A 17,191-nucleotide genomic window follows, 5' to 3' on the forward strand; every position below is an offset into this window, starting at 1 on the left:
GCAAGTGAGAGTTATTCATATTATCAATTAAGCAGTCAATTGTTTTTTTGATTAACTGGTTACACATTTGGTCTATAAAATATCTGAAACCAGTGAAAAACCAGCAGAATGTTTGGCCTTTTTCTGGATAAATGACTTAAAAGCATGAATCCGTTATCCGAACTGTTGTAGAATGATTTCTGTTGATCAACTAATTGATTAAGCAACTAATAGTTTTATCCCTATTATAGATCAAAGACTAAATTAAGAGGATCTCTATCGATACCACAGAATCCAACTTCGTAGCATAAGACGTATGTTTTGTAAGTGTTTAGAAATTCTTCTCTCCACCTGTATAAACACACACCATCAAGCCCTTCTGTGTCGATACACGTGTGACTCAAACTCTCATCTCAACAAATGATTGTGAAGAGAAGAATAAACAATCAGCTGTAAGGGACAAAAGTTTATTGTAACCCTACAAAAGACACAGGGTGAGAAAAATACAAAACAAAAATAAAATTATAGAAATGAAAAAAAAGATTCTCATTCTTATACAAGTCTCAAAACTACTCATCATCCACGGACCACAGTTTAATTATTCATATTTTTAATATAACATTTTGTTGTAATGCTGTGTGTACATACAAAATATAGCAAACTAAATAAGGCAAATAAATAGAGGTACAATTTATAGGACCATCAAGAATGATGTACAAAATGCTGTTTTTTTCCAACTGAACATCTTTTGGTGGAGGATACTTTTTATTTTCCAACCATAAAAATACTGACTCCTCACAATTATACAACCTCTAAAACTGGGTGCAACTTTTCTCAGCATGTCTCTTATATACAGCTGTACTTATTTTCTGATCTCTTGTGTAAATTAATTTCCCCCCGATATATTCATATTTTTGGTCACTTGTAATTTTGCTCAAACCAGCATGTGTCAGGGTGGGTGAGTGGAGCAGGAGGACCCAAATGCAGAGACCGTAGGCAGGAACAAGTCGATGCAGATATTTTTTAATGAAAAAGCAGAAAGTCATGGGAACGAACCAGAACGCAGGCGACAGGAACATCAGACAGAAGCAGACAACTTGACAAAGACCGCACTGAAAACTGGACTATAAATACACAGGGAGTGATTGCAAATGAAACACAGGTGAGGGAAAGGAGACACAGGTGAGACACATGAAATAATCAAACACAGGAAGTAAAGTGACCAGACACAAGGAGGAAATATTACAAAATAAAACAGGAACTAAAGTAAACAAAAGCAACACAAATGAAAGAGCCCCTCAAAAAGTCCAACTAAAAACAGAAAAAGTCTGAGGCCATCAGAAGGATAACAAAAACCAAGGAAGTCAAAAGAACAAAAACACAAAGAGTCCAAAAAACAGAAAAAGTCCTGGTAGGACGTGACAGCATGACAAAGACCACAATAAACCTTTTCAGACAGACTGAATATACTTTCAAAGTAATTTGACAAGAAGCTCAAAAATAGAGTAAGTTATAAGACAACATAGATGTTTTTTTGACCTAATAAGGACCTGCAGAAGTCACAGGGTTCAGCTCACACGTACACTTTTCCTTCTCTGTAGTCAGTTTCCTGTAGACCAGCTGAAAAAGCCCTGCTGTTTATATATCTATAAACAGCAGGGCTTTTTCCTTCATGACTGTCTACAGGGCTTAACTCTGTACTGTGAAACTGTCCAGCACTGTAATAGGATTTAAACTTTTCTTGTCTTGAATAGTAACGTTCAAAGTACCTCATACGGTAAGTCATGTATTCACATTTATTTACAGTGTGCTTGTTTGATTGTTAAAGTTGCATCTGTTTCGATATTAAGGAAGCTTTGGGAATATAAGCTTTGGCTTATATTTTTCTTATAAGACCTTTGCTCATCACTGCAGCTTTCTCCTATGTAACACTTTGTGCTGTCTTTGTGTACCGGTATGTGTGGTGTATTTTCATTAAAAGTCATTGGTGTGCTTAAAGACAATATTAAGCTATGCAGATTGATTCTATAAGTTTATAAGCAATAAGGGCTAGTGTGATACAATTTTTATTGGTGTAGTTATAATCTCATGAACCATATTTAATCACAATGTACGTATAGAGGCATGGTAGAAGAATCATAATCATACACTGGAGTGTGTTTGTATTACATGTCACTTTGCTTGGGTCTGCATTAAAGTCTTCACCTTTTAAAAATACTCTCTGGAGGAGATCAAGAAATAAGGGTGTAAAATGACTAGAATAACTTATAAAAAATAAAAGGCCAGAAGACAACTTGGCAATAATGGTGTAAAATGATTCCCAATACTTATATAAAAATTGGATATAATCAGGAAGAATTATGTATGCCAGGACATATCCTCAAACAGCTCAAAACATGGTCTGAAGAGTTTTGACCAACAACGAGTGACGAGATAAAAGTAACATAATAATTGGTCAAAAATTAGGGAGGGTGGATGATAAGGTGTGACCTAAGCCGACCCAAGGACATAAAAACAAATGCCCCAAAGAAAAACCTTTGGAGCGATTTGGTTCTTTGTAAAAAGTGCTATTTTGCTCTCCTTTTACTTGCCGGCAATAAAAGAACACTTTGCTGTTTGGACCTCTGACTCCCTTTTTATTATTAAGAGAGAGTTTTTGCTCTGATACATTTTTCTGCAACAATTCGACACAACACTACAAAGATCCAAGAGTATTTGGATCAGCAGAATAAGATTCCACTACATATTGGCATCACAGGAGAGTCTGGTTCTGGTAAATCTACCTTTGTGAATGCCTTCAGAGGCATAGACAACAGGGATGAGAGAGCCGCCCCTACTGGTTGTGTAGAGACCACCTCAGAGGTTACACCTTACCACCATCCAAACTATCCCAATGTTACATTATTTATGTCACACTTGACTCTTTTTTGGAAGATAAGACACGCTGCTTTGTATGTGTGTACTGTCAGTTCAAAGTAAGTTTGTATATTCTGTTATACTCATTCCAAAATCGTATTGCAGTGATTTTCATGTCATTTTTCTCTCCTTTTCAAGGATCACTATGGATGATCCATTTGATTCATATCCAGAAATTGAAGAAATTAAAGAAGAGCTGCTAAACAATGGCCCTGCTGCAGCAGCTGAAAAGGCTCAAGAACACTTGAAAAAACTAAACAACATTCCACTAAATATTGGCATCACAAGAGAGTCTGGTTCTGGTAAATCTACCTTTGTGAATGCCTTCAGAGGCATAGACAACAGGGATGAGAGAGCCGCCCCTACTGGTTCTGTAGAGACCACCTTAGAGGTTATACCTTACCACCATCCAAACTATCCCAATGTTACATTATGGGATCTCCCTGGTATTGGCACCACCAACTTTCCTGCTTACAAGTACCTGGAGCATGTTGAATTTGAGAAGTTTGACTTCTTCATCATCATCTCTGACACTCGCTTCAGAGAAAATGATGTGAAGCTCGCTCAGGAGATTCAGAAGATGAGGAAAAAGTTCTACTTTGTTCGCTCAAAGATTGACCATAACTTATGGGATGAGGAAAGAAGTCAGAGGGAGTTCAATGCAGAAAGGACTCTGGCACAAATCAGGGAAAACTGCATTCAAGGTAAGAGGCTTTTATAATACTATTTTTAAATATAATAATCACCCTGCAGACACCATTTGACCCATGTTTGCCTCAATGTACTTCTTACCTTGATGTTATTTGTCTGTTTATTTTTACTAGATCTATTTTTTGTGAGGATTTCTGAATTTGTGCCACCTATAACAGATTGTGACTGTAGGATTTGAAGTGGTGGCTGAGTATTAACTGGCTGTAGATCAAGTTTAGCAAATGTATAAAATTAGTTGTACACAATTATTGGCACTTTGCAATTTGCAAAAAAAAAAAAAAAGCTTGAGATAACAATTTGTTCTACTGAATTAACCTTTTTTAACCATCTGTGACACAGGTCTTCAAAAACAAGGTGTTGATGCTCCACAGGTCTTCCTGGTGTCCAGCTTTGATCTCCACCTGTATGATTTCCATCTGTTAGAGGAGACCTTAGAGAGAGAACTTCCTGCACACAAGAGGAATGCTCTGCTGTTGGCCATGCCCAATGTCAACCTAGAGATCATCAACAAGAAGAAAGAGGCTTTACAGGCCAAAATAAAATATCTTGAATGTATGTCTGCACTTATAGCATCTGCACCAGTTCCTGGGCTCTCTGTTGCTATTGATCTGACCTGTCTGGTTAATGCTGTCATAGAATACCAAGTTACTTTTGGTCTTGATAGTGGGTCATTGCAGAAACTTGCTCTTAGTGCACGTGTGCCTGTGGATGATCTTAAAGCAGTGATGAAATCACCACTGGCTGCAACAGAAATAACCAAAGAGCTTATCATTAAGCTATTGTCTTTGTCTGTAAGTGGAGCTGCATTAATGGCAGCAGAAGAAGGATCCAGATTCATTCCAATATTTGGAATCCCAGCTGCAATGGCCCTCTCTTTTGCCTCCACCTACAACAGTCTGAATACTTTCCTCAACATGCTCGCTGACGATGCACAGAGAGTATTTAAGAAGGCCCTGGGTTTGAACACCTCGGTGTGCTATCATATGGTGAATGGAAATATGGCATTTAATGGCACATAAGTTTTATATCCTAGCTGCGCATTTTCAGTCTATCAAATGGCCTCCATGCAGGTCTAATTTACTCTAATTAATACAAACATTATTGACAATCAACTTGTTGCAGCTTAGTACATTGAAAATTTCAACATTTCAACATTTCAAATAGAGATTTTTATCTTATTTTCCATATATAAAACTGTGTATAATGTAAAAGAGCCTTTGAAATATTTGTGTTAGTAGATTGCCTTGCTCTTCGAATAATTTTTGTGATGCATTGTTGTTTTTGTTGTTAGTAACACTGATGAGAAGAAGAATATTAAAATTTGTATCAATGCTAATATTAATAATCATATTCAGCAGGCTATTAACTGTATCTTTATGAATAATAAACCCTTGTGGTCTGTGGATTTGATGTTGTGATGAGTTTTCACTTCCTCTCAGTGGCCACATTGTGGAACTGCAACACAACGTCAATTAACAGAAGATACACAGATATTAGAGACAAATCTGTGATTTGTGAGTTTGGGTTTTATCAATAAAATTGACTATAAGTACTGAATGCAAAACATAGTTTGGTAATCTTTCTGCATTTTCTGATAGAGTGTAAAACAGGAAGTGTGGTGTTTGCCAACTATTTACATCATGTTTTTGAAATAAATATCTTTGGGTTTTCAAATAAAATTCTTCATTAGAATGAGCTGAGATTGGCTGTGTTGTCATTATATGAAACTCTTTATAATATTGTATTGTATATATTATACTATATTATTAAACTGGGCCAAGAGGGCGCTGTTGCAACCTGCAGCAGGTGTGTTTGTGTCTGTCATGCGTTTTTGTCATCTAAACACATTAATAATGTATGTTGTTGTGAATATAATATAATATAATATATGTAATAATATATGTAAACATAATTGTGTCAGCATTCATAATAAACACATAATTATCAAAGATTATGAACACCTGTCCCATGTAATGCTATTTACACATGCCATGTGTTGATGTCATGATGAGCTGGCTATCTATCTTTCTGTCTGTCTGTCTGTCTGTCTGTCTGTTTGTATGTATGCATTTATAATAATGTTGGCGTCATTGGGTTTCATGTTGTGATGAGTTTTCACTGCCTCCCAGTGGCCACAGTGGTGAACTACAACACAACATCAACCAACAGAAAATAAACAGATATTAACTATGATGTTTATCATTATTATTCATTGTTGTTTTTATCAGTGTCACTAATAAACACAGTAGTACTATTGTAGGTTTTATTCGTGATATATATGCATTCTAATAAAGGATGAGTTACTATACCTCCACATTCTTCAGTGGGCTCAATACCAGCATTAAATCCACCTCTATTTACATGTGTGGGCTGGACAGAATATCAGAAACACCACTGTGAGTTTTCTTTTATTTGGAACATTTTCACCATTACAATGATACTCTTTCTGACTTGATGCTGGTAGAATGGAGACATTAAGTGTGGTCATTTGAGTTTCTTGCTATTGATGGAACTAAATCACTGTAACTGTTCCCACTACATTTTTCCTTTTGTGTGTCAACACCACATGTAGGTTAATCAAGTCTAGATCATAGACTAAGGCTGCAAGTGAGAGTTATTTATATTATCAATTAAGCAGTCAATTGTTTTTTTGATTAACTGGTCACACATTTGGTGTTTAAAATATCTGAAACCAGTGAAAAACCAGCAGAATGTTTGACCTTTTTCTGGATAAATGACTTAAAAGCATGAATCCATTATCCAAACTGTTGTAGAATGATTTCTGTTGATCAACTAACTGATTAAGCGACTAATAGTTTTATCCCTATTATAGATCAAAGACTAAATTAAGAGGATCTTGATCGATACCACAGAATCCAACTTCGTAGCATAAGACGTATGTTTTGTAAGTGTTTAGAAATTCTTCTCTCCACCTGTATAAACACACACCATCAAGCCCTTCTGTGTCGATACACGTGTGACTCAAACTCTCATCTCAACAAGTGATTGTGAAGAGAAGAATAAACAATCAGCTGTAAGGGACAAAAGTTTATTGTAACCCTACAAAAGACACAGGGTGAGAAAAATACAAAACAAAAATGAAATTATAGAAATGAAAAAAAAGATTCTCATTCTTATACAAGTCTCAAAACTACTCATCATACACAGACCACAGTTTAATTATTCATATTTTTAATATAACATTTTGTTGTAATGCTGTGTGTACATACAAAATATAGCAAACTAAATAAGGCAAATAAATAGAGGTAAAATTTACAGGAAAATGAAACATTCCTCAATGTTTTAATCTTTTTTTTTTAATCTTATCTCAAACATCAAGAATGGTGTACAAAATGCTTTTTTTTTCCAACTGTACATCTTTCGGTGGAGGATACTTTTTATTTTCCAACCATAAAAATACTGACTCCTCACAATTATACAACCTCTAAAACTGGGTGCAACTTTTCTCAGGCAGTACAAATTGTCATGTAACAGGTGTGTTCCGTATTGCAAGCAATTTTCTATCAAAGGTCAAAGTCAACACATCACACTTTGTGCACCCTTCTTTAGGCATGCAGGTCGACGCCAAGTGACAGAAATGTGGTGGTATCAGAACTCCCTCCCCAACCCCTTTTTTTTCTTTTTTCCTTTTTTTTTTTTTACACACCAAAGCGACAGACAGGTGAGGCCTTTAAACTCAATACACTCCTGTTACTGTGCGTACAGTAGCGTCACCTCTTTGTGTCTGTGTCCTGTCCATCTCTGTCATCCTACAGACTGACTAATATGTGTTTCCAGCGGCCCAGCCGGAGTCCCCAACCTCACTTGCCCTTTTCCTCTCTTTCCTCTTCACACCATGTTTTTTTTTTTTTTTGCACCACCCTTTCTTGCACCCTTCTAAATTCAAAGGGATCTAAGCCCTGAAAAATGGCGCCGCAAATGGAAATGTCCCATAATAAAAGTGCATTGAACAAGCTACTAATTTCATTCCTCTGATTTCCATCTTTACACTCCACAAAACAGCCAGTCAATGGCCAAATAAACATCCAAACATGTAACAACACAAACATGTAATAATACTGACAATGTTGCAATACCCCATACTCAGTAAATAGTCTGCACTACAATACGGGTTAAAGCTCTGGATTAAGAGTTTAAAGGGTCTGCCAAAGTCTGATATAATAACTCTGATTAACTGGAAAGACAAAGGAGCAGAGGTTAGAAAATAGGACAGCTCAAATATACATGAGACGCTGGTTAAAGAATATGCAATCATATGTCATTTTCTCCCTAAGGACTTAAGGGACTTTCCCGATTTTTCAAAATTTGAATCAATTTGGTTTACAAATTAATCTCTAAAGTGTGCAACATGGGAACTGAAAGATCACAACCTTTTCAGCCTTCTCTCTGCTTCAGTTTGAGGCAAAGCTGAAGGACTATGACACTGGTAGGATGAGATGTCTGTGAAATAACTGATTATTGAATAACCAGCATGTGTCAGGGTGGGTGAGTGGAGCAGGTGGACCCAAATGCAGAGACGGTAGGCAGGAAAATCCAATGCAGATATTTTTTAATGAAAAAGCAAAAAGTCATGGGAACGAACCAGAACGCAGGCGACAGGAACATCAGACAGAAGCAGACAACTCGACAAAGACTGCACTGAAAACTGGACTATGAATACACAGGGAGTGATTGCAAATGAAACACGGGTGAGGGAAACGAGACACAGGTGAGACACATGAAATAATCAAACACAGGAAGTAAAGTAACCAGACACAAGGAGGAAATATTACAAAATAAAACAGGAACTAAAGTAAACAAACAGGTGACACAAAAAACACAGGAGGAACACACAAGTGAACAGAGAAAACCAAAACCAGGAAACAAAAGCAACACAAATGAAAGAGCCCCTCAAAAAGTCCAACTAAAAACAGAAAAAGTCTGAGGGCATCAGAAGGATAACAAAAACCAAGGAAGTCAAAAGAACAAAAACACAAAGAGTCCAAAAAACAGAAAAAGTCCTGGTAGGACGTGACAGCATGACAAAGACCACAATAAACCTTTTCAGACAGACTGAATATACTTTCAAAGTACTTTGACAAGAAGCTCAAAAACAGAGTAAGTTATAACAGCAGGGCGTTTTCCTTCATGACTGTCTACAGGGCTTAACGTTCAAAGTACCTCATACGGTAAGTCATGTATTCACATTTATTTACAGTGTGCTTGTTTGATTGTTAAAGTTGCATCTGTTTCGATATTAAGGAGGCAACTGAGTAATATTCAGCTTTAGCTTATATTTTTCTTACAAGACCTTTGTTCATCACTGCAGCTTTCTCCTATGTAACACTTTGTGCTGTCTTTGTGTACCGGTATGTAGTGAGCCAACAGTGTAATGTCATGAGTTAATGGTCTTTTAAGGGAGCAGAGGCAAAATCAAGACTGTTCTGAATTCATTTTTTCTTGTTTTGATGGTTTTGCCATAAGTTTTACCATTAAAGATTAGTGACAGCCACACTGTAGCCTACACAGTACAGACTACACAAGATTTTATTTTTGGAAAATATATGTTGTATTATTAAATGCATCTACTTTGTTTGATATTCTATTTTTATGCATGATTAGGTGAGGGTGGGCTCATATATTCTTTAATAAAACAGTGTGATGATGCTCTGGTTTTCTTTATTCTTCAGGGAGTGCTATGGATAATCCATTTGGTTATGAACCAATAGAAGAAATAAAGGAAGCACTGCAGAACAATGAACCTGCCGTAGCAGTTGCAAAGATCCAAGAGTATTTGGATCAGCAGAATGAGATTCCACTACATATTGGCATCACAAGAGAGTCTGGTTCTGGTAAATCCACCTTTGTGAATGCCTTCAGAGGCATAGACAACAGGGATGAGAGAGCCGCCCCTACTGGTTGTGTAGAGACCACCTCAGAGGTTACACCTTACCACCATCCAAACTATCCCAATGTTACATTATGGGATCTCCCTGGTATTGGCACCACTAACTTTCCTGCTGACAAGTACCTGGAGCATGTTGGATTTGAGAAGTTTGACTTCTTCATCATCATCTCTGCAACTCGCTTCAGAGAAAATGATGTGAAGATCGCTCAGGAGATTCAGAAGATGGGGAAAAAGTTCTACTTTGTTCGCTCAAAGATTGACAACGATCTACACAATGAGGAAAGAAGTCAGAGGGGGTTCAATGCAGAAAGGACTCTGGCACAAATCAGGGAAAACTGCATTCAAGGTAAGAGGCTTTTATAATACTATTTTAAAATATAATAATCACCCTGCAGACACCATTTGACCCATGTTTGCCTTGATGTACTTCTTACCTTGATGTTATTTGTCTGTTTATATTTACTAGATCTATTTTTTTGTGAGGATTTCTGAATTTGTGCCACCTATAACAGATTGTGACTGTAGGATTTGAAGTAGTGGCTGAGTATTAACCGGCTGTAGATCAAGTTTAGAAAATATGTAAAATTAGTTGTACACAATTATTGGCACTTTGCAATTTGCAAATTTTAAAAAAAAAAAAAAAAAGTTTGAGATAACAATTTGTTCTACTGAATTAACCTTTTTTAACCATCTGTGACACAGGTCTTCAAAAACAAGGTGTTGAGGCTCCACAGGTCTTCCTGGTGTCCAGCTTTGATCTCCACCTGTATGATTTCCATCTGTTAGAGGAGACCTTAGAGAGAGAACTTCCTGCACACAAGAGGAATGCTCTGCTGTTAATCCTGTGGATGATCTTAAAACAGTGATGACATCACCACTGGCTGGTAAAGAAATAACCAAAGAGCTTATCATTAAGCTACTGTCTTCTTCTCCAAGTGGAGCTGCATTAATGGCAGCAGAAGAAGGATCCAGAATCATTCCAATATTTGGAATCCCAGTAACAATGGCCCTCTCTTTTACCTCCACCTACAACAGTCTGAATACTTTCCTCAACATGCTCGCTGACGATGCACAGACAGTATTTAAGAAGGCCCTGGGTTTGAACACCTCGGTGTGATATCATATGGTGAATGGAAATATGGCATTTAATGGCAGATTTAAAATTGTAAAAAGGTAAGTAAATTTGCATGATACTTGTAATAAGTGCTGTAAACAAAATCTAAGTTTTATATCCTAGCTGCACATTTTCAGTCTATCAAATGGCCTCCATGCAGGTCTAAGTTACTCTAATTAATACAAACATTATTGACAATCAACTTGTTGCAGCTTAGTGCATTGAAACTTTCAACATTTCAACATTTCAAATAGGGATTTTTATCTTTTTTTCCATGTATAAAACTGTTTATAATGCAAAAGTCTTTGAAATATTTGATTGCTTTGCTCTTTGAATTATTTTTGTGATGCATTGTTGTTTTTGTTGTTAGTAATACTGATGAGAAGAAGAATATTAAAATTTGTATCAATACTAATATTAATAATCATATTCAGCAGGCTATTAACTGTATCTTTATGAATAATAAACCCTTGTGGCATGATGTCGTCTGTGGATTTGATGTTGTGATGAGTTTTCACTTCCTCTCAGTGGCCACATTGTGGAACTGCAACACAACGTCAATTAACAGAAGATACACAGATATTAGAGACAAATCTGTGATTTGTGAGTTTGGGTTTTATCAATAAAATTGACTATAAGTACTGGATACGAAACATAGTTTGGTAATCTTTCTGCATTTTTTGATAGTGTAAAACAGGAAATATGATGTTTGCCAACTATTTACATCATGTTGTTGAAATAAATATCTTTGGGTTTTCAAATAAAATTCTTCATTAGAATGAGCTGAGATTGGCTGTGTTGTCATTATATGAAACTCTTTATATTATTATATTGTATATATTATACTATATTATTAAACTGGGCCAAGAGGGCGCTGTTGCGACCTGCAGCAGGTGTGTTTGTGTCTGTTATGCGTTTTTGTCATCTAAACACTTTAATAATGTATGTTGTTCATGTAAATATAATTGTGTCAGCATAATAAACACATAATTATCAACGATTATGAACACCTGTCCCATGTAATGCTATTTACACATGTCCTGTGTTGATGTCATGATGAGCAGGCTATCTATCTATCTGTCTGTCTGTCTGTCTGTCTGTCTGTATGTATGTATTTATAGTAATGTTGGCGTCTTTGGGTTTCATGTTGTGATGAGTTTTCACTGCCTCCCAGTGGTCACAGTGGGGAACTACAACACAACATCAATCAACAGAAAATAAACAGATATTAACTATGATGTTTATCATTATTATTCATTGTTGTTTTTATCAGTGTCACTAATAAACACAGTAGTACTATTGTAGGTTTTATTCATGATATATATGCATTCTAATACAGGATGAGTTACTACACCTCCACATTCTTCAGTGGGCTCAATACCAGCATTAAATCCACCTCTATTTACATGTGTGGGCTGGACAGAATATCAGAAACACCACTGTGAGTTTTCTTTTATTTGGAACATTTTCACCATTACAATGATACTCTTTCTGACTTGATGCTGGTAGAATGGAGACATTAAGTGCGGTCATTTGAGTTTCTTGCTATTGATGGAACTAAATCACTGTAACTGTTCCCACTACATTTTTCCTTTTGTGTGTCAACACCACATATAGGTTAATCAAGTCTAGATCATAGACTAAGGCTGCAAATGAGAGTTATTCACATTATCAATTAAGCAGTCAATTGATTTTTTTTGATTAACTGGTCACACATTTGGTCTATAAAATATCTGAAACCAGTGAAAAACCAGCAGAATGTTTGGCCTTTTTCTGGATAAATGACTTAAAAGCATGAATCCATTATCCAAACTGTTGTAGAATGATTTCTGTTGATCAACTAATTGATTAAGCAACTAATAGTTTTATCCCTATTATAGATCAAAGACTAAATTAAGAGGATCTCTATCGATACCACAGAATCCAACTTCGTAGCATAAGACGTATGTTTTGTAAGTGTTTAGAAATCCTTCTCTCCACCTGTATAAACACACACCATCAAGCCCTTCTGTGTCGATACACGTGTGACTCAAACTCTCATCTCAACAAATGATTGTGAAGAAAAGAATAAACAATCAGTTGTAAGGGACAAAAGTTTATTGTAACCCTACAAAAGACACAGGGTGAGAAAAATACAAAACAAAAATAAAATTATAGAAATGAAAAAAAAGATTCTCATTCTTATACAAGTCTCAAAACTACTCATCATACACAGACCACAGTTTAATTATTCATATTTTTAATATAACATTTTGTTGTAATGCTGTGTGTACATACAAAATATAGCAAACTAAATAAGGCAAATAAATAGAGGTACAATTTACAGGAAAATGGAACATTCCTCAATGTTTTAATCTTTTTTTTTTAATCTTATCTCAAACATCAAGAATGGTGTACAAAATGCTTTTTTTTTCCAACTGTACATCTTTCGGTGGAGGATACTTTTTATTTTCCAACCATAAAAATACTGACTCCTCACAATTATACAACCTCTAAAACTGGGTGCAACTTTTCTCAGGCAGTACAAATTGTCATGTAACAGGTGTGTTCCGTATTGCAAGCAATTTTCTATCAAAGGTCAAAGTCAACACATCACACTTTGTGCACCCTTCTTTAGGCATGCAGGTCGACGCCAAGTGACAGAAATGTGGTGGTATCAGAACTCCCTCCCCAACCCCCTTTTTTTTCTTTTTTCTTTTTTTTTTTTTACACACCAAAGTGACAGACAGGTGAGGCCTTTAAACTCAATACACTCCTGTTACTGTGCGTACAGTAGCGTCACCTCTTTGTGTCTGTGTCCTGTCCATCTCTGTCATCCTACAGACTGACTAATATGTGTTTCCAGCGGCCCAGCCGGAGTCCCCAACCTCACTTGCCCTTTTCCTCTCTTTCCTCTTCACACCATGTTTTTTTTTTTTTGCACCACCCTTTCTTGCACCCTTCTAAATTCAAAGGGATCTAAGCCCTGAAAAATGGCGCCGCAAATGGAAATGTCCCATAATAAAAGTGCATTGAACAAGCTACTAATTTCATTCCTCTGATTTCCATCTTTACACTCCAAAAAACAGCCAGTCAATGGCCAAATAAACATCCAAACATGTAACAACACAAACATGTAATAATACTGACAATGTTGCAATACCCCATACTCAGTAAATAGTCTGCACTACAATACGGGTTAAAGCTCTGGATTAAGAGTTTAAAGGGTCTGCCAAAGTCTGATATAATAACTCTGATTAACTGGAAAGACAAAGGAGCAGAGGTTAGAAAATAGGACAGCTCAAATATACATGAGACGCTGGTTAAAGAATATGCAATCATATGTCATTTTCTCCCTAAGGACTTGAGGGACTTTCCCGATTTTTCAAAATTTGAATCAATTTGGTTTACAAATTAATCTCTAAAGTGTGCAACATGGGAACTGAAAGATCACAACCTTTTCAGCCTTCTCTCTGCTTCAGTTTGAGGCAAAACTGAAGGACTATGACACTGGTAGGATGAGATGTCTGTGAAATAACTGATTATGGATAAATTAAAGCTATGGGGGGGAAAGGGAGTGGGATTTAATGTGCACAGGTAATTAATCAAACCTCTCTGACGACAGGCCAGCCACACTGAAGTACACATTGGTGAGTTATTGTGCCAAGAGCTGAAGTCAAATGCTGCATCATGTTAAGAATTTGAAGAACTATAAATGCTTGTGATATCAGATGAAACACAAGATGGCGCCAATACGTCCAATCACAACTGTCAGCTGCATTTATAGCAAATACATTGTTTGGAAAACTATGAGCATATAAAACACAATAACAGGAATGGTACTTGTGTGAAAACAGGGTCACAGGCACTTAAAGGTGAAAATGAAAATGTGTTTGGGAACAGAAAAGCTGAATGAAAGACAAACTGGGATAGTCACTGCTAGAGATCCTAATTACATACAGTAGTAGGTGATCAGTCTGTCAGTCTAAAACTGATGCTCTATAACAAAATAAGTTTGTAGATCCAATATAATCAACAGATCCAGCCTTATTCTCATGTTTTGTTACACAACTATACTGTATAAACAAGTGCTTGTTCAGTGGGGAAACTAGGGAATGGGGGAACAGAACCATATTCATGTTATCTGTTAATATGATCCTTTAAAAAACTGAACCGGGAGCTGTTGTGCAAATCCTGCGGCTTGTCAAACACAACCAATCTAAATGTAATAAGTATATCTGCCAAAGCATAAAGTTGTCAAGAAAAAGGCTCAGCTGGTGTCTCAGCCTTAAACGCCCTTTTCTCCTCTGTCTCTGGATTATTAGAACACATGCCTACATGAGCTAACAGAGGAGATTAAACGCATGATGATGTCTTCTCCCCCAATTTGCCCTGAAAAAAGAAAAGTCCAATCCTCTTACTGCACTCCTGGACACCTCACATACGGCCTTATACTATACAGTATGTGGATGGAATGAGTAAAATGGGTCATTTAAGAGCAACATGGATTACTACTTTATGCAAACTAATATGATTTCACTCCCTGGACTAATTTTCACTTAACACACTCTGAACTCTATAAATGCTGCATAACAAAAAAACCTAATTTATCCACTGTTTGTGTCCATCAGCTGTGTCTGTCCAGGGAGGAGGAGTATGCGTAATCCTGTGACTGGGGACAGCTACGCTTGTTTACATTGTGTTGACCCTCTGTGATATTAATTTCAAACCCCTACGGAAAACTGCAACTGTATATGCCCTTTCCTCATCTTTTAATGAATTTAATGAGCATGTTGTCCTCCATCTGCTTACATGAGGTTGTATGTTAATATGGGGTGCATGATGCTGGTTTCAAATGGATCCGTCCTTTTATTTGATGCCCCAGAGCCCATCAGCTTCCTCATCTCCCTACACACTGACCAGGAGTCACTGTGGGTCCACTTCCTGTAGCAAGCTACTGTATGTCCATCTCCAAGAAGATGTAAATGTTGCACTGAGTCGACCACATACATTGCAGCCTTTGTCATACCTACTGCTAAGATTTTAGAAATGCATATATTAAAAAAATACTACTTTGAATATGTCCAAAACTCAAAGGAAAATGAGCTGAGTTGGCTGTAGTACGCGCTGCTGACTCTTGTTTGTCCTATGAGTTGTAACAGGTTGCTTAGAAGAATGGAGTCTGGACATTTGTAAACAAACATTTAAGAGAAGCTGGAAGGAAAGCTGGAAGTAAGGATTGTTTGAGATGCTCTCTGAAGCCGGTGTCTTCCTGTTGGTGTCCTGTCAATGTGCACCATTTAAAGCCACTATAAGATAATCCACACCCTCTAAGTGCTCTGTTTTACCCTGACATTGCAGTAACAGACTCATCACATGGTGCAGCCTGATGTTACAATGCAAACTGAAATAAAAATGCACAGAAACACTGTACAGTTATCTTAGTCACAGCATGATCAAGCACTAGTTCAACTTGTGAGAGTAAAAAATGTTGGACTGGACTGATGGCTCTGTCCAGTGAGTGAATGTTTTAGCACCAGGGGGACAGATGCTACGGATGAGACTCATTAATGGCCCAACGAAAGGCCCTTTACTTTTCTACTATGGTAGAGTCAATGTGGCCTACATTACATTTTCCAGTCCACAGAGCGGAACACACACACACACACACAGATAAACACACAGTCCATATTCACATGTGAACCATGCAGACTGATAGTTGAGCAGGGAGAGCGCTGTAAACAAATGGCAGATTATGCCTTTGAGTTCCAGACAGGCAAGTTTCCAAAAATCTAAATGGCATTCCTTCATTATCTTTGTTATCGCTATTGTTCGTTTAAGTACAAAGAGGACTTGGTCATGGACTTAAAAACCTGTGAGTGTAAAGTTAGTCAGAAAAGCTACAGTGCAAACATAGACATACAGGTGTGAAAAGGACGAGCAAATATCTTTTTTTTTTTTTTACATAAAGCGCAAAAATGTATAGAAATTCACTTCAACAGCAATGTGAACTTGCAACACCAACGAATAATGCATTGCGAGTACAAAACCCAAAAAATGCCATGAAAACATAAAAAAACACCCTCAACATCTTTGCAATTAGCTTGTCTGCATCTAAATATAAATATAAACGCCTAGTTTGCAGTATGTTTTGTATTAATACATTTACATTTGCTTTCTTTTTGCTTTGGCACTGGTTAATGCCAGAACAATGAAACCATTGAAGAGTGGAGGTGATTCTTGACACCTTGTGGCACAGTCTTCATTTTGTCAGGTGGATCAAGCTGTTTTTCCTTGAGAAGAGATGTATCCTCTGCAAATTGCAGCTGGGGATGTACGTACGTCCTCCCTGGGAATGCTGTGTGCTGGAGGAGGCCACTGGGATGAACGATAACGCCCTGTCGAGTAACCTCCAGCTGTATCCTTCCTCTGTCTTTTACGCTCTACGCCCTTTGCGGTAAAGGAAGTTCATGAATATCCATCCTTTCTGTCGCTGAAAAATCTCTTGAAGCGACCTTGACATTGGAGGTATGGCTTCGTTCCCCCATCCCAACTTCTTCTTTTCCTGTTTTTTTTTTTTAAAC

At 37.0% G+C, this 17,191-nt stretch overlaps 2 protein-coding genes across 3 annotated transcripts; both read left to right on the forward strand.

Moving 5' to 3' along the window:
• Positions 1–1,668: 1,668 nt before the first annotated feature.
• On the forward strand, positions 1,669–5,422 carry LOC121913980 (interferon-inducible GTPase 5-like). The gene is made up of 3 exons (XM_042436867.1): positions 1,669–1,756; positions 3,034–3,599; positions 3,946–5,422. The coding sequence occupies exons 2-3, from the start codon at positions 3,041–3,043 to the stop codon at positions 4,623–4,625; spliced, it is 1,239 nt and encodes a 412-aa protein (XP_042292801.1). The 5' UTR covers positions 1,669–1,756; positions 3,034–3,040; the 3' UTR covers positions 4,626–5,422.
• LOC121913982 (T-cell-specific guanine nucleotide triphosphate-binding protein 2-like) lies at positions 1,675–10,474 on the forward strand. 2 transcript variants are annotated; one of them, XM_042436870.1, is made up of 3 exons: positions 1,675–1,756; positions 9,298–9,860; positions 10,217–10,474. In XM_042436870.1, exons 2-3 carry the CDS (start codon positions 9,305–9,307, stop codon positions 10,378–10,380), a joined length of 720 nt encoding a protein of 239 aa, XP_042292804.1. In that variant the 5' UTR covers positions 1,675–1,756; positions 9,298–9,304; the 3' UTR covers positions 10,381–10,474. The 2 variants fall into 2 exon arrangements, with proteins under 2 accessions (XP_042292804.1, XP_042292805.1); XM_042436871.1 differs by lacking the exon at positions 1,675–1,756 and adding an exon at positions 8,779–8,795 and having other exon boundaries at positions 9,297–9,860.
• The last annotated feature ends 6,717 nt before the right edge of the window (positions 10,475–17,191 follow it).

The sequence above is a fragment of the Thunnus maccoyii genome, chromosome 16 (assembly GCF_910596095.1).
Source record: "Thunnus maccoyii chromosome 16, fThuMac1.1, whole genome shotgun sequence".
Lineage (NCBI taxonomy): Eukaryota > Metazoa > Chordata > Actinopteri > Scombriformes > Scombridae > Thunnus > Thunnus maccoyii.